The sequence below is a fragment of the Dryobates pubescens genome, chromosome 7 (assembly GCF_014839835.1).
Source record: "Dryobates pubescens isolate bDryPub1 chromosome 7, bDryPub1.pri, whole genome shotgun sequence".
NCBI classification, from domain to species: Eukaryota; Metazoa; Chordata; class Aves; order Piciformes; family Picidae; genus Dryobates; species Dryobates pubescens.
In genome coordinates this window covers 43,523,297-43,549,575 of record NC_071618.1, presented here as the reverse complement: position 1 = coordinate 43,549,575, position 26,279 = coordinate 43,523,297, and the positions used below count along the sequence as shown (strand labels likewise).

The window sequence follows — 26,279 nt, the reverse complement described above, 5'->3', positions numbered from 1 at the left end:
GGGAAGACTATTTTAAGGCTTTTAAAAAATGAATTTCTTTTAGAAAGGCAGCTTCAAGGGATGACTCTTAACTGAAGGGCTCCTCATTAGATCTTAACTCCTGTCCTCAGAATCATAGAATGCCTGAAGCTAGAAGGGACCTTTGAAGATCATCTAGTCCAACCTCCCTGCCACTGGTCCAGGCAGCTTTGACTAGATCAGACCGCTCAAAGTCCCATCCAAACTGACCTAAGACACATCCACAGCTTCTCTGGGCAAGCTGTGCCAGGGTCTCACCACTCTCAACATAAAATAAATAAATTCCTTCCTTATGTCCAATCTAAACCAATCCTCTTTCACTGTAAAGCCATTGCCCCTTGTCCTGTCACAACAGGACCTGAGAAAAAGTCTCAGTCTGTGTTATGACCCACCTCTGTATATTGAAAGGCCATATAAGTTCTCCCCTGAGCCTCCTGGTTTCCAGGCTGAACAATCTCAACTCTTTTAGTCTTCCTTCAGAGGAAGCTTTCTGACCATTCTCACGGCCCATCTCTGGACACTGATAGGTCTGTGTCTGGTCTGTACTGGGGCCCCCACAGCTGGATGCAATACTCCAGGTGGGAGATGTCTGAACTTACATTGTTAGAGGTTCTCAATCACTCCCTGATAGTATTCCTAGAGTAACACCTTGCCCTCTACCAACATGCTGCTTCCAGCATCGTAGCCTGGAGAAGAGAAGGATCAGAGGTGACCTCACTGCCCTCTACAACTACCTGAAAGGTGGTTGTAGACAGGAGGGGGTTGGTCTCTTCTCCCAGGCAACCAGCACCAGAACAAGGGGACACAGTCTCAAGCTGTGCCAGGGGAGGTTTAGACTCAAGGTGAGGAAAAAGTTCTTCACTGAGCGAGTCATTCATCATTGGGATGTGCTGCCCAGGGAGGTGGTGGAGTCGCCGTCCCTGGAGGTGTTCAAGGGGAGATTGGACGTGGCACTTGGTGCCATGATCTAGTTGTGAGGTCTGTTGGGACAGGTTGGACTTGATGATCCTTGGGGTCTCTTCCAACCTTAGTTACTGTGATACTGTAAACAAAGCAGTATCATTGTTAAGAGACTTACGCTTCCTGCCTCGCTAAAACTACTACATGTCACACAGCAGAACTTGGAGGAACAAGGAAGTTGATCGAGCCTACACCTAGACACTGAGGCAGAGCTGGAATGAGGCCTGCTGAGATGATGCCCTCCCTCAGGCTCTAATGCTTCAAGGCCTAGCAGGGCGAGTTGTGATCTAGTGACTCAGTCTTGAGTCTTCTGGGTCGGCCCGGAGTCTCCCAGGGGTGGCTCTGTCTGAGCGTCCTCGCATGGAGGCCCGGTGGCGGGAGACCTCCGTGACAGCGGCCACCATTTCTGAGGGAAATGCGGCGGCGGCGCAGCCCCTCCCCCAGCCCCTCTCTCCTCCAGCCCCTTCCTCCCCCGAACTCCAGCCGGGCCCATTTATCGAGACGCCGGGCGGGGAGACGAAGCCTAGGGTGGCTTCAGCTCCTCCTTCGCCGGTCCCGCAGCGAGACTTACCGAGGCGCGGTAAGCCCACCCGCGCCCTCACGGCCCGGCCCGGCCCGCTCCCGCCGCCACTTCCGCTGTCGTCCCTGCTCCTTCCCCCCTGCCCCTCAGCTCCCGCACGCGGAAGCAGGCGTGGCCGCCGCCGACCCCGCGCAGCGCGCAGGCGCCCGGGTCAGGGGGAGCGGGGCTCCGATTGGTGCCTCCTCCTCGCCGCTGATTGGCTGCGGGACCGGCGCGGAGAGGAGCGGGGCGTCGGGGCGCGCCGCCGCCTGTCACGTGGTAGGGGGGATGCGCCGCCGCCTGTCACGTGGTAGGGGGGATGCGCCGCCGCCAGCCCCGCTGGCGTGCCGGGGGGTAGGGGACCGGCGTTTTGCTGCCCATGTCCAGCGCTGCCCGCGGCCGCTGCCAGGCAGCCATTTCCAAAGGGATTTCCTCACGAGGAAGGGAACATCTTGCACCTTCTCCTTGTCTCCGTTCAGTTTTTGCATGTCCCTTAACCAGGACTGGGACGGCAGGAGAGGAGCCCGATGTGAGGGGGAGGGAGGCCATACAGGTGCCCACCATGGGGCTGGCAGGGTGACATCTGACTGAGCAGCTGATTCAAGAGCTGGACAAGATGCTAGGTGTCCCACAACAATCATCTTTCACTCACTCAGTCTCTCCATGGTGAAGGTGGCAGCCACAGCGCACTGCCTTCATAGCCAGCCTTAGTGGTGCTCACCCAGCACATGAAGGACTTCTTTGTATCTCTCTGTACTGCTGGAGACTCCTCAGGAGCCACAGACCCCTGAGGCCCCAGAGCAACTCAGGGTAAAGGAGTTTGTCTTGGTTCATAGAACTGAGTTAGGGATCAGTTAAACAATCTGGACATCCATGAATCCACATATCCTGCTGAAATGCACCCACAGGTGCTGAGGAAACTGGTGGAAGTCATTGCTGTGTGACTGACCATCATCTTTGGTAAGTTGTGGGCAACAGGACAGGTGCCTGAGGACTGGAGGAAAGCAAATGCCACCCCAGTCTTCAAAAAGGGTAAGAAAGAGGACCCTGGTAATTATAGACCAGTCAGCCTCACCTCCACCCCCAGAAAGGTGATGGAGCAACTCATTGGCACTGTCTCAAGGCATATCAAGAATAGGAGGATCATTAGGAGCAGTCAACATGTTTTTACCAAGGTGAAATCATGTTTTACCAACCTGATAGCCTTTTGAGGCTGTAACCAGGTGGATAGATGATGGTAGAGCAGTGGATGTAGTTTATCTTGATTTCAGTAAAGCACCTGACACCACCTCCCACAGCATCCTCACAGCTAAACTGAGGCAGTGTGGTCTGCATGATCAGGTAGTGAGGTGGACTGGGAACTGAAGGAAAGAAGTCAGAGAGTTGTGGACAGTGGGATGGAGTCTAGCTGGAGACCTGTATCTAGTGGAGTCCCCCAGGGATCAGGACTGGGACCAGTACTATTCAGTATATTCATCACTAACCTGGATGAGGGAACAGAGTACACTGTTAGCACGTTTGCTGATGACACACAACTCAGAGGAGGGGATGACACACCAGAGGGCTGTGCAAAACCTGGACAGGCTGCAGAGCTGGCCAGGGAGAAATTGAATGAAATATAACAAGGGCAGGTGCAGAGTCTTGCACCTGGGAAAGAACAACCCCATGTATCAGTGTGAGTTGGGGACTGACCTGTTGGAGAGTGCTGTAGGAAAAAGGGACCAGGGGTAGGAGGGTCCTGGTGGACAGAAGGATGGAAATGTGCTCCTGGGGCCAAGAAGGCCAATGGCATCCTGGGGCACATTAGAAGGGGTATGGTTAATAGGTTGAGAGAGATTCTCCTCTTCCTCTGCTCTGGTGAGGCCACATGTGGAATATTGTCTCCAGTTCTAGGCCACTCAGTTCCAGGACAGGGAACTGAAAGAGTCCAGTACAGAGCCACAAAGATAATTAAGGGAGTGGGATATCTCCCTTATGAGAAAAGGCTGAGGGAGCTGGGGCTCTTGGGCTTGGGGAAGAGGAGAGGTGTTTATAAGTATGTAAAGGGTTAGCACCAGGAGGATGCAGCCAGGCTTTCCTTAGTGATGTCCCAGGATAGGACAAGGGGCAATGGGTGCAAGTGGAGCACAGGAGGTGCCACTTAAACCTACAGAAAAACTTCTTCACTGTGAGGGTGACAGAACACTGGAACAGGCTGCCCAGAGAGGTTGTGGAGTCTCCTTATCTGAAGACATTCAAAACCCCCCAGACACATTCTTGTGTGACCTACTCTGGCAGGGAGGTTGCACTGGATGATCTTTTGAGGCCCCTTCCAACCCCTAGCATTCTGTGAATAAACTGAATTGCTGTGCTTGTCCCACACTGTACTTTATGGCACTGAAGTGAGGCACACTCAAGGCCTGTGTGCATCACAAACATGGAGAGGAATGCAACCCAACACAATTCCAGTCCTTTCTCTCCTGCAGCAGTGGGACTTGCATGGTTCACCCTACAGCATGAGCACAGCTCTGCAAGGGTTCCAGTTAATCTCATCTCTGTTCAAGAGGACCTGTCCCATTGGAGCCATCAGGCTTAGGTATATTGGAATGATTCTTAGCCCCCAGAACAAGCAGACTTGCATTCATAAGGGTTTCCAGAAAACTGAGTTCTGCTAGCTCAGCACTATGGAAGGACACAGAAAACATCAATTAACTGGTGCCACATGGGTGTGATGGGTGACCACTAGATGGATACAGAACTGGCTTGATGGCCAAAAAGTGGCTGTCCATGGGTCCATGTCCCAGTGGAGGCCAGGGACAAGCAGAGTCCCTCAGGGATCAGTCCTGGGACCAGGCTTGTTCAACATCTCTGTGGGTGCCAGGGACAGTGGCATTGAGTGCACCCTCAGCAAGTTTGCTGAGGACACCAAGCTGTGTGGTGCAGCAGACAGGCTGGAGGGAAGGGATCCATCCAGAGGGACCTGGACAGGCTGGAGAGGTGGGCACAAGCCAACCTCAGGAGGTTCAACAAGACCAAGGGCAGGGTCCTGCAGCTGGTTGGAGGCAATCCAGGCACAAATGCAGGCTGGGCAGGGACTGGCTGGAAAGCAGCCCTGAGGAGAGAGCCTTGGGGGTGCTGGGGGAGGAGAAGCTCACCAGGAGCTCTCAGTGTGCACTTGCAGCCCGGAAAGCCAAGCAGAGCCTGGGCTGCAGCAAGAGAAGTGTGGCCAGCAGGGCAAGGGAGGGGATTCTCCCCCTCTGCTCAGCTCTGCTGAGACCCCACCTGGAGTCCTGCCTCCAGTTCTGGAGCCCCTATTCCAAGAGGGATCTGGAGGTGCTGGAAGGTGTCCAGAGAAGGGCCACGAGGATGAGCAGAGGGCTGGAGCAGCTCTCCTGTGAGGACAGACTGAAGGAGTTGGGGCTGTTCAGTCTGGAGAAGAGAAGGCTCCCAGGTGACCTCATTGTGGCCTTCCAGGAGCTGAAGGGGGCTCCAAGAAGGCTGGGGAGGGACTGCTCAGGATGTCAGGGAGTGCTAGGACTAGGGGGAATGGAATGAAGCTGGAGGTGGGGAGGAAGTTCTTCCCCAGGAGAGTGGTGAAGCCCTGGAATGGGTTGTGCAGGGAGGTGGTTGAGGCCCCTGGACACCTGGAGGTGTTTGAGCCCAGGCTGGATGAGGCTCTGGCCAGGCTGATCTAGTGTGGGGTGTCCCTGCCCATGGCAGGGGGGTTGGAACTAGATGATCCTTGTGGTCCCCTCCAACCCTGACTGATACTATGATACTAAGTGTTGGTCTGGTATCACTCAGGTCAGTCCTGCAGTTGGCACAGAAGCACCAATTCTTTCTGTGTACTCTGAAAAAGGCTGGAGGGGGAAATCCAGGAGCACAGCAATTCCCTGGGAAACATTTGGTGCCTGTTGTTACAACAAAAGACAAAGAGTTCCAGTTCTGCCAAGTAGAAAAGTGACATTTAAATAGACATTTACAAAATAATCAGGTGAAAGGCATTTGAGTTTAATGCAGCTAGCACCACTGACTGAAGCTCACTGCTCACTGTTTAGTAGCCCCTTCCAGCACATCCCTCTGCAGGTACCAGACATGGTGACAGTAGGGAAGCCTTGCCTACAAGGTTTTCTTCCTGCACTTCTGAGCGCCGCAGTGGCAGGAGATCTCTGTCCCTGGCATGCTTCCAGCTTCATAACCATAATCCCAGGTGAGTTCTGTTCCAGCTTTCACAAGCCTAAGGAATAAAACACTCAGTCAATTTCTTTGAACTCTGGGAAAGAGCACTGTGCTTACATTTGGTCCCCAGTCGCACACATACAAAGCCCAAAACTTCAGGGGGCAGCTTGTCAGGAGAGAACCAAGTGCCTCTGGCACACACGTGCTGCTTTGCCTAGCAGAGCTGTGGGGAGTGCAAACACCCACACCTCAGAGGAGAAACAAACAGCTGAGAAATGTGAAGGGGTCTGAGCCTAAACAACCTGCTCTACCTCTGAGGCTAAATCTAGGAAACAAGAAGAAAGCAACAACAGAAAAGAGAAACCCCCAAAGTGGATACAACCAATTGAGAACACACCCGCTTCTGTTCATTTGTATCATGCACAGTGCATCACTGAGGTTTGAACAGCTCTCTAGATGCACTGGTGATGAAGACTATCATGTTTGAGCTGACTAACTGTGTTTCAATGACATTGCACTCTGTGCACAAAGCCTAAGACTCAGAATTAAGCACACACTCCTCAGGAACCAGCTTCTCTAACAGTACACAGAAGATCGGGGATCAGTGCTGGGCCCCATCCTCTTTAACATCTCCATTGACGATCTGGATGAGGGGGTTGAGTCAGTCATCAGCAACTTTGCAGATGACAGCAAGTTAGGAGCAGATGTTGGTCAGTTAGAGGGTAGAAAGGCTCTGCAGAGGGACCTCGACCTACTGGACAGATGGGCAGAGTCCAACAGGATGGCATTCAACAAGGCCAAGTGCCAGGGGCTGCACTTTGGCCACAGCAACCCCATGCACAGCTACAGGCTGGGGTCAGAGTGGCTGAGAGCTGCCAAACAGAGAGGGACCTGGGGGTGCTGATTGACAGCTGCCTAAACATGAGCCAGCAGTGTGCCCAGGTGGCCAAGAAGGCCAATGGCATCCTGGCCTGCATTAGGAACAGTGTGGCCAGCAGGAGCAGGGAGGTCATTGTGCCCCTGGACTCTGCATTGGTTAGGCCACACCTTGAGTCCTGTGTCCATTTCTGGGCCCCTCAGTTTAAGAAGGACATTGAGACACTTGAATGTGTCCAGAGAAGGGCAACGAGGCTGGGGAGGGGTCTGGACCACAGCCCTGTGAGGAGAAGCTGAGGGGGCTGGGATTGTTTAGCCTGGAGAAGAGGAGGCTCAGGGAAGACCTTCTTGCTGTCTACAGCTACCTGAAGGGAGGTTGTAGCCAGGTGGGGGTTGGTCTCTTCTCCCAGGCAGCCAGCACCAGAACAAGAGGACACAGTCTCAAGCTGCACCAGGGGAAGTTTAGGCTGGAGGTAAGGAGAAAGTTCTTCCCTTCCCTTCTTCCCCAAATACCTTCTGCTGATCATGATTACCTCTCTCCACTGGCTTCAATCCCCATTACACGTTTCTTTACAGAGTACCTGAGCAAGACAGACTAGCTAAACCAAAATCTTTTCCTGGTGAATTTCAAAATGTTGCCTTCACAGTTCTTGGAAGCCCTCCTCAGTGCAGGCCACAGCAGCTGTGCCAGTGCAGGCCACAGCGGCTGCGCCAGCGCGGGCCACAGCGGCTGCGCCAGCGCGGGCCACAGCGGCTGCGCCAGCGCGGGCCACAGCGGCTGCGCCAGTGCGGGCCACAGCGGCTGCGCCAGCGCGGGCCACAGCGGCTGCGCCAGTGCAGGCCACAGCAGCTGCGCCAGTGCGGGCCACAGCGGCTGCGCCAGCGCGGGCTGGGCAACCCTGTGCAAGGTTGCACAGAGGGTCAGTGTTCCCTGGGGTCACTTTGTCTGGAACATATTCTCTCCTCTCTACAGTAACTTTCCAGCTAATACTCCTGGTGTCACATACATCAGTTAGCTTCATGTACACAATTTGTCTTCCCTCTCTTGGGAGAAGCTGCTGCATTCCTGTGTCTCGCTGGCACCAGCTCTCTCTATCTCCCTTTCTGTCATCCCCTAATGGAAAGCCTGTATCCTTTGCTTTCAGAGCAAGTTTTGACCTCTTAGTGTCCTAATGCCACCTCCCCAGGACATGTTGGGCTACATAAATTCCTGCTTCTCTTGATAGCTGTGATGAGAAGGCCTGAAGCCAGTTTGGCTCACAAAGTGCCTCATCCTTAAGACCCTGAAGGGTCCAATCCTGCCCTATGGAAGCCAGACACAACACTGGGATCAGTGAATCTCTGCTTTCAGAATGACTATGCTGAGTGAAGCCTGGTTTTCCACTGAAGATTATCACTCCAGTGGGCACATCAGAATTAAGCTTTTCCACTTTACATTTCAGTGCAGAACTGAAGAAAAACTCCTTAGTGGTAATCAACAGCTGCATCCCTTCAGTCTTTGTGCACAGTGAGGTCACCAATAACAAGGCAGTTTTATGGTTCTATAACCTAAGCATCTGCCCCTCCTTCACACAATTATTTCTCAGTAACTAAGCACTGCTTCTCCTCCTAGTGTCCTGAATGAAGAGCATCAGAATTCCAGAACTCCACCTGTTTGTGAAGAACGCCACCCACGGGAAGCTTCTGTTGTGAGTCTCTACAAACACGCTCTGTGCAAAGAGGTTTGGGCAGCAGCTGTGCTGTAAAACAGAATATTTGGCTTAGAAAAGGTCAAACACCTCATCACTGGCTGGAGAATCCACTTTGTGTCAGGTATGTATCAACATTTTCACTGATGATCTGGACGAGGGGATGGAGTCCACCATCAGTAAATTTGCAGATGACAGCAAGTTGGGAGCAGGAGTTGATCTGTTAGAGGGCAGAAGGGCCCTGCAGAGGGACCTTGCCAGGCTGGACAGAGGGGCAGAATCCAACAAGATGGCATTCAACAAGTCCAAGTGCCAGGTGCTGCACTTTGGTCACAACAACCCCAAGCAGCAATACAGGCTGGGGTCAGAGTGGCTGGAGAGCAGCCAGGCAGAAAGGGACCTGGGGGTACTGGTTGAGAGTAGGCTGAACATGAGCCTGCAGTGTGCCCAGGTGGCCAAGAAGGCAAATGGCATCCTGGCCTGTATCAGGAATAGTGTGGCCAGCAGGAGCAGGGAAGTCATTGTGCCCCTGGACTCTGCATTGGTTAGGCCACACCTTGAGTCCTGTGTCCAGTTCTGGGCCCCTCAGTTTAAGAAGGACATTGAGACACTTGAAGGTGTCCAGAGAAGGGCAACAAGGCTGGGGAGAGGCCTTGAGCACAGCCCTGTGAGGAGAGGCTGAGGGAGCTGGGGTTGTTTAGCCTGGAGAAGAGAAGGCTCAGGGGAGACCTTCTTGCTCTCTACAACTCCCGGAAGGGAGGTTGTAGCCAGGTGGGGGTTGGTCTCTTCTCCCAGGCAACCAGCACCAGAACAAGAGGACACAGTCTTACACTGTGCCAGGGGAAGTTTAGGTTCAAGGTGAGGACAAATTTCTTCCCAGCAAGAGAGACTGGCCATTGGGATGTGCTGCCCAGGGAGGTGGTGGAGTCACCATCCCTGGAGGTGTTCAAGGGGGGGATAGGACATGCCCTTGAAGCCATGGTTTACTTAGTCATGAGTTGTTGGGTGCTAGGTTGGACTTGATCTCTGAGGTCTTTTCCAACCTTACTGATTCTGCAGGGAGCAGCACACAGCCTGCCCTGTTGTGTGCCTGCCACATGCATGGGTTTTGTACAAGAGCTTTCTGTTTTGTTTTACCTAAGCTAAGACAACTAAGAGAAAGATGCAACTTTTTACTTACATTAAGAAAACGAGCCACATTGCCTTCTTTTGTGGCATCCAGTGCATAAAGAGTCTCTTGGCTGGTGTTCTGCAGAAGCATCCTGTCCTCATCGGGCTCCTCCCAAGCGGCGGCGTGTTTCGACCGCCTGTGATTTTCCTCTTTGCAGTCAGTTTTTAGGGGTACATTTTTGGATGGCCTCACAACCCATTTGCCATCCAGCACAGCTGACTTGCCACAGTCACCACCCTGCAGAGACAGACTCTTTCTTTTGCATTCTGCTTCAGCAGATTCAGTTCTTCCAGCTTCTATCAGGTGTTCTTCCTTCTCCTGCTGATGGGATTCTGTCGATGCACATGGAAGTTATTTTTCCAACACCATTTTAAAGCCAAAGCATTTCCTTTGTTTGGCTCTGAGCTCTTATCCACCCACCCTTCATTCTCCAAAATGTACACAGCTTCCTTGGTATCCACAAGCCTGTAACACAACTGCCCTTCTCCAGGCCTCTCTCAACCCTCCCACAAATGGCCATTCCTTGCTGTGATGCCTAAAACACTTGCTCAAGCCTATGGTGAGAGACAGAGTCTCCCAAGGCTTCTAAAATCCCACACCAGATTTATTTCCTCCACACAGCTTTTTAATCACCATTCTCCACATTAATTCTTGAGAGAATCACACACTTGTAATTAAGACAGAAACAAGATGCATGTGCCAATAAGATCAGTTTCACACTGTCTCTCCCAACTTGAGGTCCTCCCACCCCTGCATCACCTCCTGTTCAGTTTTCCTTGACTGGAACATCTGCTGGGTGTGACACAGTAAGATTTGCATGCCTGACTTTCCCACAGTTGCACTGTACTTGAGAAGCTGCTCCTAGGACTGCCTAAACATGTCCCAAGATCAACTCTCCAGACACAAGAGTGCCCCGTGCCAGTTAATGCACTGCACTACGCAGGGCAGCAGTATTTTGTTCTGCTGATCTCTCTTAAGACAGCTTAAGCATTATGTAGGCATCATTCTACTCTGGGAACAGGCACCCCCCCAAAGATCAGTTTCTACATTTTAATTCCATCACCTGCTGGGCCATAACTGTACTAAGAGTGCAGTATTTACAGCTCTGCAAACCTACTTTCTTTTCCTTCCTTTGTTCCGCTGGTTAGCTTTGCTTTGCTTGACTGATGACTCTGAGCACTGTTATCCTCATCTGAGCTGGCACTGTGCACCACTGGATCTATTTCCTTCAAACAGAATAAAAGACAATGAAAAGGCTGTGATGTGCTGTTGCTGTATGCAACTCTGGGTCAACACAGGACAGCAAGTGGCTTTGGGGGCTCCAGGGTTGCATTTTCAAACCTACTGTAAAGTATGGCTGTGGCCAAGCTTCAAATGTTCATACAGTCACTGAAATACAACATTTACCTTACTTTCAAATTATCCTTCAGAAAAGCCCAGAAGGAGCCCCCCTCTCAACAGAACATTTAAATAAGTGCTTAAGTGCCAACAGTTTCACCAGCATTTTAACACTGTGTAAGTTGCTGAACCAAAGCCCAAAGAGTTTTAACAGAAGGAGATGCAGCAGGATTTCCCATGTCCCACCACAGAAAGGCAAGTAAGTTATGGGAGCTCCAGAACAGACAGCATGGCCAAATGTTAGCATGGACACCCCACATGCATTTCTGAAGTGCAGTGAAACCCCCCAGAGTAAGTTCACCCCAATCTCCCTCCTCTGCATGTGTTTGGAGGCAGCACTTCACACCCAGGGCAGCTTCAATTCTCCAAGCTGTGCCAACCACATGACAAAAATGCATCCAACTTCTGAGATTTTCTTCTCTCCCTGCTATGTTATTCTTTGGACAAATACCTGGCTCCCTAACCCTGCAATTAGTTACAACAGGGGGTGAAGGGGAAGAATAGTTTCTTAAGATTCCCAGGGCTGGGGTGTAAGTGAAGGGTGGAGAAGGGGAATGCTGTACGAACAGTTCGTGCTGGTCTCAGGGAACATGTGGAAGGACTGATAATGGAGAATGGATGCTTCCAGCATGCCAGCTTAGCTCAGTGTGACACAAGCTCATGAAGGTCATTATAACTATTTAAATGTCTAAGTTCAAAAGGTCAAAATTAACATATCTATTCAACTCAGCAAAAAATTAGTACATTAAAGCCATTTACTCTTACTACCATTTCAAGCTGGTGGTCACAAAAAGCAACTCGTCTAGTTCCAGGGCTTCTTCTGCTTGTGATACTTGAATTGCTTGGATGAACTCTGTACAGAAAGGTCACAAGAAAATGATAGAAGACAGACCCACAGGCAACTCTCACAACACACACACTCTAGCTCATAAAGAACAGACCAGGCCACACAGCAGGAACAGAAAAAGCTCAAGCACAAAGGAATCTCACACCTTCACAGCAGAAGGTTCAGGAAGGACAGAAAACAGTGCTTGGCATATACACTCAAAACACCTAAAATCATACTCATTTGGATTATGCCTGAGTGCAGTAGGAAAAAAAAGCAGCTTTGAAACTAATCATCTGTACCACATCTAGCAATAAGCAACATCTCCACAGCTCTCACTCCATAAAATGTCCAACACGTGCCTTGATGGTTCTTCGTGTCAAGAAGTCGTCTTTGGGCTACTGATAACAGCAACAAATGCTACTCTTCCAGGCTTTCTTAAGATTTAAAGCCCTCTGTAAATCCAACAGGTGCAGTAGCCACAAGAAATTGTGACATTTACCTGCCTGTCCTTATAAAGGCAGCCCATGTGGGTGAATGCCATTATCATGCTTAGCACAGTCTCTCTTTCTGTGAAGGATTTCTTCCTAACATCCAGCCTAAACCTCCCCTGGCACAGCTGGAGACTGTGTCCTCTTGTTCTGTTGGTGGTTGCCTGGGAGAAGAGGCCAACCCCTACCTGGCTACAACCTTCCTTCAGTCCTCTCAAAGGTTTCTCAGCCCAGCTGGACTGTCATTTCTTGAGGCAGAATTAACAGGGTTAAAAGTGAGCTGTTGTCAGCCTCCTAATGGGAAAGGTTAAGACTCCTACCACAAAAGGATCTGTTACAAAGAACAAGAGGTTTAGAGCAAAGGGTAAGACAGTTAGTGGTTAATTTGTTACCAAACCCTTCATCAAACCAGTCAGGTAGCTTTAAATCATTTATCTCAAGTATCTTTTATTGTCTTTCAAATTAGCATAGTGAATAATGCCCTGAACAGGTTAAGCACACCCAGAGCACAAGGCCTATGAGAAGGGGCTGAGGGAGCTGGGGTTGCTTAGCCTGCAGAAGAGGAAGCTCAGGGGAGACCTTCTTACTCTCTACAAGTGCCTGACAAGAGGCTGTAGCCAGGTGGGGGTTGGTCTTTTCTCCCAGGCAATCAGCACCAGAACAAGAGGACACAGCCTCAAGCTGTGCCAGGGGAGGTTTAGGCTGGATGTGAGGAAGAAATTCTTCATAGAGAGAGAGATTGGCCATTGGAATGTGCTGCCCAGGGAGGTGGTGGAGTCACCATCACTGGAGGTGTTTAGGAAGAGCCTGGATGAGGCACTTGGTGCCCTGGTTTAGTTGATTAGATGGTGTTGGGTACTAGGTTGGACTGGATGATCTCAAAGGTCTTTTCCAACCTGGTTAATTCTATTCTAGAAGACAATTCCCAGAAAATGCCAAGTGTCAAATCAATAGGAAGTAAAATCAATACAGAGACAAAAAGATTCTGTTCTACTAGAAGAAATAATCAGGAATTAACCAAAAAAGGTTGAGAAAGTGAAAAACACCACCCTCAGCTGAGGGCATTCAGTTCTACTCTAAAGTTTTATAAAGTACTCTGTAGAACAGCAGACTACTGACTTTGTTACATTTACATTTGCTTTGGGAAACTTACAGGATTGACTTTTTCTTGTTATCCACTGACTGAGACAAAGACTCCTCCTTCTCAAGACTGTCACTTTTGCCAGTTTGCTCTGGCTCAGTTACAGAGTCTGAAGGACCAGCCTCAAATTTCCTTTTTTTGGAAGGAAAGCCATGGCCTCTGTCATTCACAGCATGCTTCTCTTTCAGTTCTTGAGCAGTGTCTCCCAATACTTGACCTTCAGCTTTGCTCATTATTCTGCCTGGAAGGAAACAAAAGGCTTGTTTGTTTGTTTGCTAAGATGGGTGATACCCACCACAGCACCCCAGACTTACACTGTGAGAAACACAAGAACATTATTTGGGAAAGCAAAATAAGAAGAGGCTTACACTGAAGGAAGACTAGCCCCAGCACAGGATGCACAAACCTGTGTGGGAAAAATCAGCAGTCTGAGACAGGCTTTGCTCCAGAACATTTTGACTGCTTGTCTGGCACCATCAGGCTGTGGAGTTCTTCAAGGCTCTCTGTCTGCTTGATCATCTTGGGAGTTAAGGTTACACTGACTCACTTCTTTTCCACCCTTACATTTCACTCTTTGCTGGAGGGAAGGGAGGCCATCCAGAGGGACCTGGACAGGCTGGAGAGGTGGGCACAAGCCAACCTCAGGAGGTTCAACAACACCAAGGGCAGGGTCCTGCAGCTGGGTGGAGGCAATCCCAGGCACAAATCCAGGCTGGGCAGGGACTGGCTGGAAAGCAGCCCTGAGGAGAGAGCCTTGGGGGTGCTGGGGGAGGAGAAGCTCACCAGGAGCTCTCAGTGTGCACTTGCAGCCTGGAAAGCCAGCCAGAGCCTGGGCTGCAGCAAGAGAAGTGTGGCCAGCAGGGCAAGGGAGGGGATTCTCCCCCTCTGCTCAGCTCTGCTGAGACCCCACCTGGAGTCCTGCCTCCAGTTCTGGAGCCCCTATTCCAAGAGGGATCTGGAGGTGCTGGAAGGTGTCCAGAGAAGGGCCACGATGATGAGCAGAGGGCTGGAGCACCTCTCCTGTGAGGACAGACTGAAGGAGTTGGGGCTGTTCAGTCTGGAGAAGAGAAGGCTCCCAGGTGACCTCATTGTGGCTTTCCAGGATCTGAAGGGGGCTACAAGAAGGCTGGGGAGGGACTGCTCAGGATCTCAGGTAGTGATAGGACTAGGGGGAATGGAATGAAGCTGGAGGTGGGGAGATTCAGGCTGGAGGTGAGGAGGAAGTTCTTCCCCATGAGAGTGGTGAAGCCCTGGAATGGGTTGTCCAGGGAGGTGGTTGGGGCCCCATCCCTGGAGGTGTTTAAGCCCAGGCTGGATGAGGCTCTGGCCAGGCTGATCTAGTGTGGGGTGTCCCTGCCCATGGCAGGGGGGTTGGAACTGTGGTTGGATCCTTGTGGTCCCTTCCAACCCTGACTGATACTATGGTACTATGATAATTCAGGGCACAGGCCACAGGAGAGGGAGCATTATATATACACCTTCACCTTCTGTTACCTGAGTAAGTACAAACAAAGGTCCCCTTGTCGATGTCATCTAGGCAGCGGACGCCCCAGCCTTTCTTCTCTGTGTTGAACACTTGCAACCTGACTTGAATGCCATGCTGCACAACTCTGTTCTGACACATCATCTTGTCACACCCACACAACACACTACACTCATAAATTCTGTCAAGAAGCAGCAAAACAAAACACAGTGTCAAAGAATGCATTCCCAAACCAAATTTGCCATTAGTACTTTCCTTCCAGAGCATTAATGAAGCAGATGACTGGGGAAGATAAAGACACTGGCTCTGAGTCTCATGGTATTCTTGACTACTGGCTCCTCAATCTTATGAGCCTATCAGCCTGATTTTGGTGTATGCAGGCAAGAAAATACAAATGCCACCTTTCTGTTTTCCATGAGTCAGTCAAAGGTGCAGAAATCCATGGCAGTACCTCATTCTACCCTGGAACAGATTTTAGCCAAGGCAGCCTGTGTTCTGCCTGGGCCTCCCTGCAGCTGTCATCAGTTCTGCATTGAACAAAATATTTCTACAACAACTCACAATTGTGCCTTTCCCTCCCCTCCCCCCACTGTTTGCTTCTAGTTTCATTAGCAGCTTTAATTCTGTATGCCAACCATAAACACCACACAGTGACGAGGGACTGAAAGAGGCTCCTAAAATCCAAGGTTCAGCCCTTGGCTACTGCAGAAAGCTACCTCACACAGATGCTGACTTGCTGGAACGTGTCCAGAGGAGAGCAACAAGGTTGGTGAGGGGCTTGGAACACAAGCCCTATAAGGAGAGGCTGAGGGAGCTGGGGTTGCTTAGCCTGGAGAGGAGGAGGCTCAGGAGAGACCTTCTTGCTGTCTACAACTCCCTGAAGGGAGGTTGTAGCCAGGTGGGGGTTGGTCTCTCCTCCCAGGCAACCAGCACCAGAACAAGAGGACACAGTCTCAAGCTGCACCAGGGGAGGTTTAGGCTGGAGGTTAGGAGGAAGTTCTACACAGAGAGAGTGATTGCCCATTGGAATGTGCTGCCCAGGGAGGTGGTGGAGTCACCATCACTGGAGGCGTTTAGGAGGAGACTTGATGGGGTGCTTGGTTGCATGGTTTAGTTGATTAGGTAGGGTGGATGCAATGATCTTGAAGATCTCTTCCAACCTGGTCTATTCTATTCTATCTGAAGGTTTTTGGCACCTTCCCTAGGCCACACATTAATCCATGAGAAAGGAAAAAGGGAAAGGGCACACTTGCAGCACTGGGATGGCTTTGGAGATTCTCAGAAGAAACTCACATCACCAAGCCTGGCAACAGCAGCTGGCAGATACTTCTGTGGGACTCTGGTCCCACAGAGAAAATGAGTGGACAAGATACAGGGCAAAACTCAAGGGTGGCTACTGCTACCCACTTCTCTGGTTGATATACACTGTGATGGTCTTATGAGAGATGACCTTCCCTTGTGGCAGGCTTCCTTGCCCTCTCCCTTCTTCCTTTTGCATGCCAGAACCAATGAGTACAGGGGCCAGATACAGCCAGAGCTCCTGCATCAACTGTATTACTCTTCACACTGTTCCTGGACCTTGAAACAAGCTGCAGTACAAAAGCATGTTTTTTCCTCCCCTTAATCAAGTCACATGCATTATTCTTTATCACCCTGCCCTGTCAGTAAAATTGTCACAAAGAACAGAGGAGAACAGAGGAGAACAGAGGAGAACAGAGGAGAACAGAGGAGAACAGAGGAGAACAGAGGAGAACAGAGGAGAACAGAGGAGAACAGAGGAGAACAGAGGAGAACAGAGGAGAACAGAGGAGAACAGAGGAGAACAGAGGAGAACAGAGGAGAACAGAGGAGAACAGAGGAGAACAGAGGAGAACAGAGGAGAACAGAGGAGAACAGAGGAGAACAGAGGAGAACAGAGGAGAACAGAGGAGAACAGAGGAGAACAGAGGAGAACAGAGGAGAACAGAGGAGAACAGAGGAGAACAGAGGAGAACAGAGGAGAACAGAGGAGAACAGAGGAGAACAGAGGAGAACAGAGGAGAACAGAGGAGAACAGAGGAGAACAGAGGAGAACAGAGGAGAACAGAGGAGAACAGAGGAGAACAGAGGAGAACAGAGGAGAACAGAGGAGAACAGAGGAGAACAGAGGAGAACAGAGGAGAACAGAGGAGAACAGAGGAGAACAGAGGAGAACAGAGGAGAACAGAGGAGAACAGAGGAGAACAGAGGAGAACAGAGGAGAACAGAGGAGAACAGAGGAGAACAGAGGAGAACAGAGGAGAACAGAGGAGAACAGAGGAGAACAGAGGAGAACAGAGGAGAACAGAGGAGAACAGAGGAGAACAGAGGAGAACAGAGGAGAACAGAGGAGAACAGAGGAGAACAGAGGAGAACAGAGGAGAACAGAGGAGAACAGAGGAGAACAGAGGAGAACAGAGGAGAACAGAGGAGAACAGAGGAGAACAGAGGAGAACAGAGGAGAACAGAGGAGAACAGAGGAGAACAGAGGAGAACAGAGGAGAACAGAGGAGAACAGAGGAGAACAGAGGAGAACAGAGGAGAACAGAGGAGAACAGAGGAACAGGTTGGAAGAGTTTCAGTAATCCAGAAACTGGGGAAGGGGGTTAGGCCTGTAGCACTTAACACTACAGGAGTAAAATAAGAGCATATAAATGACAGTTAATAGCTTGGTCTTTCTTACCCAGAAGGCACAGGTCCCTCCAGTCTTTTGTAACTGTATCCCTGGGATGTTTTACTGCTTGGAGGTAGAGAAATTTTACTACAGCCTCTTGCAGTTAGCTGTAGGCATGCACATTTTGACCTGGAAAGTAACAGTGAAACAAATTCATTGGGTAAGTATCTGGAATAAGAGGAGCTGTACCATAACAGTTCTTCCCTTTTCTCTTCTCTTCTGATCTCTGGCTGCTTTTGCTTTGCTCAGGAGGGATAACCTGCGTGCTTTTGGCTGGCCTTGGCTAAGTCTAACTTCTCTGCTCCTTTCTCTTGTCCCTTTTGTACAGGGGGGTAAGGGAGGGAGAAGCTTCCCCTGGGCCTTGGTCAGGGGAGTCCTTGTACTGTTTGTTAACTGTAGATATCTGTGAATATTGTAAATCCTGTGTATTTTGTACATGGCCATTGCATTCCATTGCAGAGTGTAGATTTTGCCTGTAAATACAGCTTCATTTGCTCCTAACTGAGTTGGTCTGGCAAAGTTAATGCTGTGGGGAAACTTCAACCCACCACACCACCCCAACCTCATTCTTCCATCAAGCTCCTTAAAAGGTAGATAGATCCAGATGTCTGAAGTACAACAGTCTCTTCCTAAACAGCTCCAGCGAGGCCCTTGGTGCCATGGTTGAGTTGATCAGATGCTGTTGGGTGATGGGTTGGACTGGATGATCTCTGAGGTCTTTCCCAACCTGGTTAATGCTATTGTATTCTATTGGTCTGTTGTTATTTGGCACTGTGCACCCCTGTGCCAACACCACCACCCTGCTATCCAGGCACCACGCATCACTCTGTCTGGGGTCAGCTTCATCCACCTACCTATCAATGCAGCCATCTGTGCAGTTGCACGAAGCCAGAAACACGCTGGAGAGGTTGTTGAGGCAGTACCCGCGCGGCCAGGAGGCCCGCCGGTACTTGAAGTAGGGCAACCTGGCGCGGTCCAGGTCGTTGGAGAAGGAAATGGGCACAACCTCAGCCCCGTTGCTGATGTCAAACTCAAAGACCAGGGGCTCGGGGCTCCCGGCGCTCCTGCCCAGCAGTACGTAGGTGTTGAAGGAGAAGTGATCGACGAACAGGAAGTTGCAGCCTGTCTGGAACAAGTAATTGCGCACCTCCCCGAAGCTCCTCAGGCTGCGGCCGCAGGGGGCTTTGTAGGTGACGTCCAGGGGTTTGGAGAGGCAGTCTGCCTTGGCGTGGCGCCTCTGAAAGGCACACAGCATGGGGATCTGCAGGGGGTTCTCCCCCTTGAAGGAGCCTGCTGCCCTGCTGGCCAGACAGGCTCTGGAGCACTGATGGTTCCGGTACGACAGGTTCGAAGGGGAATCCTGCGGTTTACCAGGCTCTTCTTCGCTCCCGGGATCTGCTTTTGCCATCTCCTCCTTTCTGCTGTTGGGAATGAAGAAAGAAATGCAATTAAGAAGGTGAGGAAGTCAGTCATGAAAAAAAAATAGCAGCCTCTTAGATAAGCAGCAAAACACTCAGGCTTTTAGTGGTTCAATGTTATTAGCACAGGAAAGAAACAGCCCATTGCCAGAAGGCCAAGGGTTTCACTGAGTAACTGCTTGCATGTGTTAGAGTAGCATAGGGTAGGACAGGACAGGATACAATAGGACAGGGTAGGATAGGACAGGACAGAGTAGGATAGGACAGGACAGAATAGGATAGGACAGGACAGAATAGGATAGGACAGGACAGGTTGGAAAAGACCTTTGAGATCATCAAGTCCAACCTATCACCCAACACCATCTAATCAACTAACCCATGGCACCAAGTGCCCCATCCAGTCTCTTCTTAAACACCTCCAGTGATGGTGACTCCACCACCTCCCTGGGCAGCACATTCCAATGGCAAATCACACTTTCTGGGAAGAATTTCTTCCTAACATCCAGCCTAAACCACCCCCATGGCACAGCTTGAGACTGTGTCCTCTTGTTCTGGTGCTGGTTGCCTGGGAGAAGAGACCAGCAGTAAGGGTTGGAGCACAGCCCTATGAGGAGGGGCTGAGGGAGCTGGGGTTGCTTAGCCTGCAGAAGAGGAGGCTCAGGGGAGACCTCATTGCTCTCTACAACTCCCTGAAGGGAGGTTGTAGCCAGGTGGGGGTTGGTCTCTTCTCCCAGCTAACCAGCACTAGAACAAGAGGACACAGTCTCAAGCTATGCCAGGGGAGGTTTAGGCTTGAAGTGAGGAGAAAGTTCTTCCCAGAGTGATTGGCCATTGGAATGTGCTGCCCAGGGAGGTGGAGTCACTGTCCCTGGAGGTGTTCAAGAGGGGACTGGATGTGGCACTTTGAAGCCATGGTTTAGTTAGTCCTGAGGTGTTGGGTGCTAGGTTGGACTTGATCATCTCTGAGGTCTTTTCCAACATAATTGATTGTATGATTCTAAGAATGAATGTCAAACAAAGAACTGGAAGAAACTGTGAGATGCACTGACCTATGAGAACCTTCAGCAGAGTGTGCAGTGTTGTCCCCTGTGAGATGCTGTGCCTCTATGCCATCTTCATCAAACACATCACTGACTGAAAAGAAATGAATGGAAGAAAAAACTTCAGCAACCCAGGTTGCAGTTTGTAATGGAGCTTCAGAGTTACTAAAGAGGTAACTGCCAAAATGCCTTCAACCCAGTGACTTGCTATGAACTAGAGTTAATGAAGGGCATGCTAGCAAGTGTCCACTAAAAAGAGAAGCTGCTTTTTGTAACTCACACTCAAGTCAGGTGCTTGCATATAGGTGAGTGACTAGCTGACACATAACACACGCTCTTGCACTTTGGCTCCAATTCTTCCTTTCCTTCCCCTTCCCCCAAGAGGGTAAATTCAGGTGTGCACTGACAAACTTGACCATGCAGAGATGCATCAGGGAGGTTTGCTGTTTTCACAGACCACCAGGAGATTTGCACAGGGAAATCCTTCATGTGCATGGAGACAGACAAGCATTTGAAACACACGCAGATTCCTCCTCATTATCTGAGGTAAAATGATGTCAGGGTATTACAGCTAGTGGAGCCACACACCAGACTACTCTGCTTACTAGTTCAAACTCTCTTCCCAGGTGAGAGTCCACAGTCCAGCACCTGAGGGACCTAATCATTACATTTTTTTTACCTTGTAATGCTAACAGGCTTCTTAGATCCATTTTAGTGAGTTCAGTGAAAGGAAATAAGCTCCTGGTGAGTAAAACATGGCAAATTAAATCCATGCACCAAATAAATCAAATGGAGATGCACATACCATTGAAGAGATCACCCAGATTAGCTTCATTCACCAGTGTCCAGGCCTGCCAGCACTCTATGCAAAGAAAAAAAACCCAAAACAAAAGAGAGATGAAGTGTAATTTAAGATAACAGGGACAATGGCAACAGGGAAAACAAAGTGCAAGTCCTCCAGAGATGCTTGGTTCCTTGGTATGCCAACCTGGAGCACTGCAAGACTGAAACCACTGGAAACCTTTTGCACCAGAGTCCTTAACAGACACATCTACAAATTACAACAAACTTACAACTCCTGTTGGTAGTCACAAATCAGCATTGGAGATCCTCCACCTTTTGGAAAGCTGCTGGAATGGTTCCAAACACACCCAAAGCAGCAGCCTCCAGTGACAGCAACACCTGGACACAACTCAGGGTAAATGTCTCTCTTTCCACTGACATCAGATCAGTCATCTTCCACCTAAGAAGGGCTGGATCTTGGCAGACCAAATTAATGCTACTGCCACTGGTAGAAATGGCCTTCAGATAGCATGAACATAAAGAGACCAACCTTGCATGGGGGGATGGGATGGGATGGGATGGGATGGGATGGGATGGGATGGGATGGGATGGGATGGGATGGGATCAGCTTGGTTGGAAAAGACCTTAGAGACCATCAAGTCCAACCTATCACCCAACCCCATGTAATCAACTAAACCATGGCACCAAGTGCCTCATCCAAGCTCTTCCTAAACACCTCCAGTGATGGTGACTCCATCCCTTCCCTCCAGCGTGTCTGCTGCTCCTAATGCTTCAATTTAGATCAGTCTCCAGCATTAAATGCTACTTATATGACTATAATCCCACCCCAAACCCATTCTGTTCACTGCTCTCACCCTGCAAGGCTGAAACTTCTGGTGACAAACCAAATACCAGGCACTGCAGAGCTTTCAGTACTTATGAACAAGCATTTCAGTTTCATTTGCTTAAGAGCCACACTGTTTGACAAAGTGCCTAGGTAAAATGAGAAAATGGCAAAGCACACCCCAATCAGTGTTTTTAAGGACTAATATTAGAGTTTTCATCATGCACCTTTTAGGCTCAAGGTGAGAAGAAAGTTCTTCCCAGCAAGAGAGATTGGCCATTGGGATGTGCTGCCCAGGGAGGTGGTGGAGTCCCCATCCCTGGAGGTGTTTAAGAGGAGACTGGATGAGGCAGTTGGTGCCATGGTTTAGTTGATGAGATGGTGTTGGGTGACAGGTTGGACTTGATGATCTCTGAGGTCTTTTCCAAGCTTATTGATTCTATGATTGTACAGTAGCTATATTTTTTAAAGTGCTTTAAAATGCCAACTACCACATAAACTAAATTTGGAGAGATCTGAACTGTGGCAGTTATCAGCCAGCCCAATACACAGCAGGCCACAGATGCCTTGCAGTCCAGCATAACCATTACAAGGATTTCAAACCTTGGTGTGTGGCAGTTCCATTCTTGATCTTTTGCTTCAGCAACAGCAGCACATTTTGCACCTGTTCAAATATGATGTCCACTCTTCTATCCCCCAGCTGTGTCCAAAAGGTCTTCAGATTACCTGTAATGCAAATTGCTGTTTACAAGTCCATGCAGCTTCCAGGGAATCTACACCCACAAGCAGCTCCTAGCTAACCTCTTGAAAAAGCAATACTGAAAGTTCCCCCAGGGATCAGTGCTGGGCCCCATGCTCTTTACTATCTGTAATGATGACCTGGATGAAGGGCATTGAGTCCATCATCAGTAAGTTTGCAGATGACACCAGGCTGGGGGCAGGAGTTGATCTGCTGGAGGGTAGAGAGGCTCTGCAGAGGGACCTGGCCAGGCTGGACAGATGGGCAGAGTCCAAGGGCAGGAGGCTGAACACATCCAAGTGCCAGGTTCTGCACATTGGCCACAGCAACCCCATGCAGAGCTACAGGCTGGGGTCAGAGTGGCTGGAGAGCAGCCAGCCAGAAAGGGACCTGGGGGTACTGGTTGTCAGGAGCTGAACATGAGCCAGCAGTGTGCCCTGGTGGCCAAGAAGGCCAATGGCATCCTGGCTTGCATCAGGAACAGTGTGGCCAGCATCAGGAGGGAGGTCACTATGCCCCTGTACTCAGCACTGGTTAGGCCACACCTTGAGTCCTGTGTCCAGTTCTGGGCCCCTCAGTTTAGGAAAGATGTTGAGTTGCTGGAAGGTGTCCAGAGAAGGGCAACAAAGCTGGGGAGGGGTCTGGAGCACAGCCCTGTGAGGAGAGGCTGAGGGAGCTGGGGTTGCTTAGCCTGAAGGAGGCTCAGGGGAGACCTCCTTGCTGTCTAAAACTGCCCAAAGGGAGGTTGTAGGCAGGTGGGGGTTGGTCTCTTCTCCCAGGCAACCAGCACCAGAACAGGAGGACACAGTCTCAATCTGTGCCAGGGGAGGTTTAGGCTGGATGTGAGGAAGAAGTCCTTCCCAGAAAGAGAGCTTGGCCATTGGAATGTGCTGCCCAGGGAGGTGGTGGAGTCACCATCCCTGGAGGTGTTTAAGAATAGCCTGAATGAGGCACTTGGTGCCATGGTTTAGTTGATTAGGTGGTGTTGGGTGATAGGTTGGACTCGATGATCTCAAAGGTCTTTTCCAACCTGGTTAATTCTACTCTACTCTAAATGGAAATAAAACATATGCCACACTACATGTAGTGATCAAACTGCTCATTCACCTTGGAACTGCTTCCCCAATCTCCATGCTGCAGTGCCCCAAAACTCTAGAAGCAAAAACTTGGTTTGGCCTGGAGAAGCAAAGGTGGCACATGAAGTCCATCATTTAATTCTCATTTCAGGACAGACAGGTGTCCACATCACCAATCTCCACACTGTTAATGCTGCTCCTGCCCACCCCAGTCAGGAGGAGGGGAATAAGCAGATACAGGGCTCCTCAGGCCAACTACCAGAAAAAAATCCTTGGGTGTTTCCTATAAAGGGTCTGTAGTGCTGCTGGCTAACATCTTACATATGCATCAGCCAAGCAAGGCACAACTGTTGTCTTCTGGTTATCATTTTCACACCAGAAGTGGTGCCAAAAATACATACTGCCTTCCCCTTTCCCTCCATAAATCCACACTGTACTAGTTGATCAGATGGTGTTGGGTGACAGGTTGGACTTGATGATCTTGAAGGTCTCTTCCAACCTGGTTAATTCTATTCTATTCTATTCATACCTTCAATCCTGTCCTCCCTGGAATGGGCAAGGTCCTCCACTTCCAAATAGTCCCACAGTGCTGCAAGAATGACCATGGAAAGCAAGAGGTCAGGTGAGAAATGAAAACTGGTTGTAGCTACTTATTGTTCCAAACTGTATATGAGTAAATACTACAGCAGCCATCACTGAGCACAGCCTGAGAAAACTGTCATCCTCCTTTCCAAGAGTCATTGTACCATCATAGAATCAGTCAGGGTTGGAAGGGAACACAAGGATCATCTAGTTCCAACCCCCCTGCCATGGGCAGGGACACCCCACACTAGATCAGGCTGGCCAGAGCCTCATCCAGCCTGGGCTTAAACACCTCCAGGGATGGGGCCCCAACCACCTCCCTGGACAACCCATTCCAGGGCTTCACCACTCTCCTGGGGAAGAACTTCCTCCTCACCTCCAGCCTCAATCTCCCCACCTCCAGCTTCATTCCATTGTCCTCCCATGTCTCCTCCAGACCTAGCTAAAAATCACTCAAATGAAATAAGCCATGTAAGGAAGTTGTATTTGCAGAGGACATTTCTTATTATTCCTCAAGTATGGAACTCTCAGGAGATGAAGCCATAGTTTCCAGCATTTTCAGCTGATCCTACATATTTTTCACTGCCTATTATGTAGCAGTCTCAAGTTGCACCAGGGGAGGTTTAGGCTCAAGGAGAGGAAGAAGTTCTTCCCAGAAAGAGAGATTGGCCATTGGGATGTGCTGCCCAGGGAGGTGGTGGAGTCACCATCCCTGGAGGTGTTTCAGAAGTGTCTGGATGAATTAGAATTAACCAGGTTGGAAAAGACCTCTGAGATCATCAAGTCCAACCTATCCCTGGAGGTGTTCAAAACCAGGATTGGATGTGGCACTTGAAGCCATGGTTTAGTTAGTCATGAGGTGTTGGGTGCTAGGTTGGACTGGCTGATCTCTGAGGTCTTTCCCAACCTTATTGATTCTATGATTCCTCTTCTTTTTATTTTTAAAGCTGTCAGTACAGCAGTACCAGGAATAAAACTGATTTATGTAGGAAAAAAAATGAAGGCTTTTTAGGTAAACAAGGTAAAAAAAATAAACAAACTACTGAATCTGCTTCTCAACAAATGCAAGCTAAAGCAAGTCATCTCCACTCTAACAGCACTCTGGTGATATAAGGCAGCACTCCTTGACAACGTGGGAAACAGCCAACTTCTGACTGCCACCCCTCACAGCAGAGGCAAAGCACACCTGACTTCTAAAGCTAGCTCCTTACTCTGCAACTGAAAAAACTCTTCCCAGAAATTTCATTTGATTGACTGGGAAAAGAGGTTAAATGGAAACTGTGGATGCTTAGAGAAGTTTCTCAACAAGAAGCCCCTATTCCAAGAGGGATCTGGAGGTGCTGGAAGGTGTTCAGAGAAGGGCCACGAGGATGAGCAGAGGGCTGGAGCACCTCTCCTGTGAGGACAGACTGAAGGAGTTGGGGCTGTTCAGTCTGGAGAAGAGAAGGCTCCCAGGTGACCTCATTGTGGCCTTCCAGTAGCTGAAGGGGACTACAAGAAGGCTGGGGAGGGACTGCTCAGGATGTCAGGGAGTGATAGGACTAGGGGGAATGGAATGAAGCTGGAGGTGGGGAGATTCAGGCTGGAGGTGAGGAGGAAGTTCTTCCCCAGGAGAGTGGTGAAGCCCTGGAATGGGTTGTCCAGGGAGGTGGTTGGGGCCCTGTCCCTGGAGGTGTTTAAGCCCAGGCTGGATGAGGCTCTGGCCAGCCTGATCTAGTGTGGGGTGCCCCTGCCCATGGCAGGGGGGTTGGAACTGGCTGATCCCTGTGGTCCCTTCAAACCCTGATACTATGATACTAAGATCTGCCTAATGACTGCTCAAAACAGTCAAGCTTTTTTGAAGCTTACTTCTTTTCTCTTCCATCTTCTGAGGCGGCTGCCTGCAGGGCTGTCACACTCCCTGAAGTATCGCTAGAGCCGAGTCCAGCTCAGGTCGGCAACGGTGCGTTGTTCTCCCCGTCCTCCAGCAGCACCGCGGGCTCAGGGCGGGGGCCTGGAGACCGGAGCCGGGCCGCCGGTCAGGCCGGGAGCGCCGCAGCGGCGGACAGCGGCTTGCTCGCGGCGGACATGCAGTGCACCTGCGGCGGGGAAGAGCCTCTCGTGGGGGCGAGCCTCGGGTCAGGGGCCACCCTGGGCTCGCTCTGGGACACTCGCACACTACTCGAGGCCTCGCCCTAGCACCTTCCTGCCGCCTCTAGCCAACATCTCTCATCTGACCTAGAGACTGAGAGAAAAATTAAAGTCATGCGGCGCCGACAAAGAGCGACACGACCCCCTCGCTCCCTCCCTCCCTGTTCTCTCAGGGGTGTGCTTCCCGGGCTGGAGAGATCAATGGG

At 50.4% G+C, this 26,279-nt stretch overlaps 1 protein-coding gene across 1 annotated transcript in view; it reads right to left on the bottom strand.

The window, feature by feature from the left end:
- Positions 1-25,915, bottom strand: part of SETDB2 (SET domain bifurcated histone lysine methyltransferase 2) — a 60,486-nt gene extending 34,571 nt beyond the window's left edge. The window contains exons 1-11 of the mRNA XM_054162921.1: positions 25,792-25,915; positions 23,891-23,950; positions 22,150-22,272; positions 20,725-20,781; positions 19,929-20,013; positions 18,316-18,882; positions 17,471-17,590; positions 14,768-14,950; positions 7,260-7,470; positions 1,975-2,040; positions 1,658-1,837 (exon numbers count right to left, since the gene is read on the bottom strand). Of these exons, the coding sequence (XP_054018896.1) occupies positions 1,658-1,837; positions 1,975-2,040; positions 7,260-7,470; positions 14,768-14,950; positions 17,471-17,590; positions 18,316-18,882; positions 19,929-20,013; positions 20,725-20,781; positions 22,150-22,272; positions 23,891-23,950; positions 25,792-25,807 (1,668 nt within the window). The 5' untranslated portion in view covers positions 25,808-25,915. The remainder of the gene's footprint in view (positions 1-1,657; positions 1,838-1,974; positions 2,041-7,259; positions 7,471-14,767; positions 14,951-17,470; positions 17,591-18,315; positions 18,883-19,928; positions 20,014-20,724; positions 20,782-22,149; positions 22,273-23,890; positions 23,951-25,791) is intronic.
- Between the last annotated feature and the right edge of the window lie 364 nt (positions 25,916-26,279).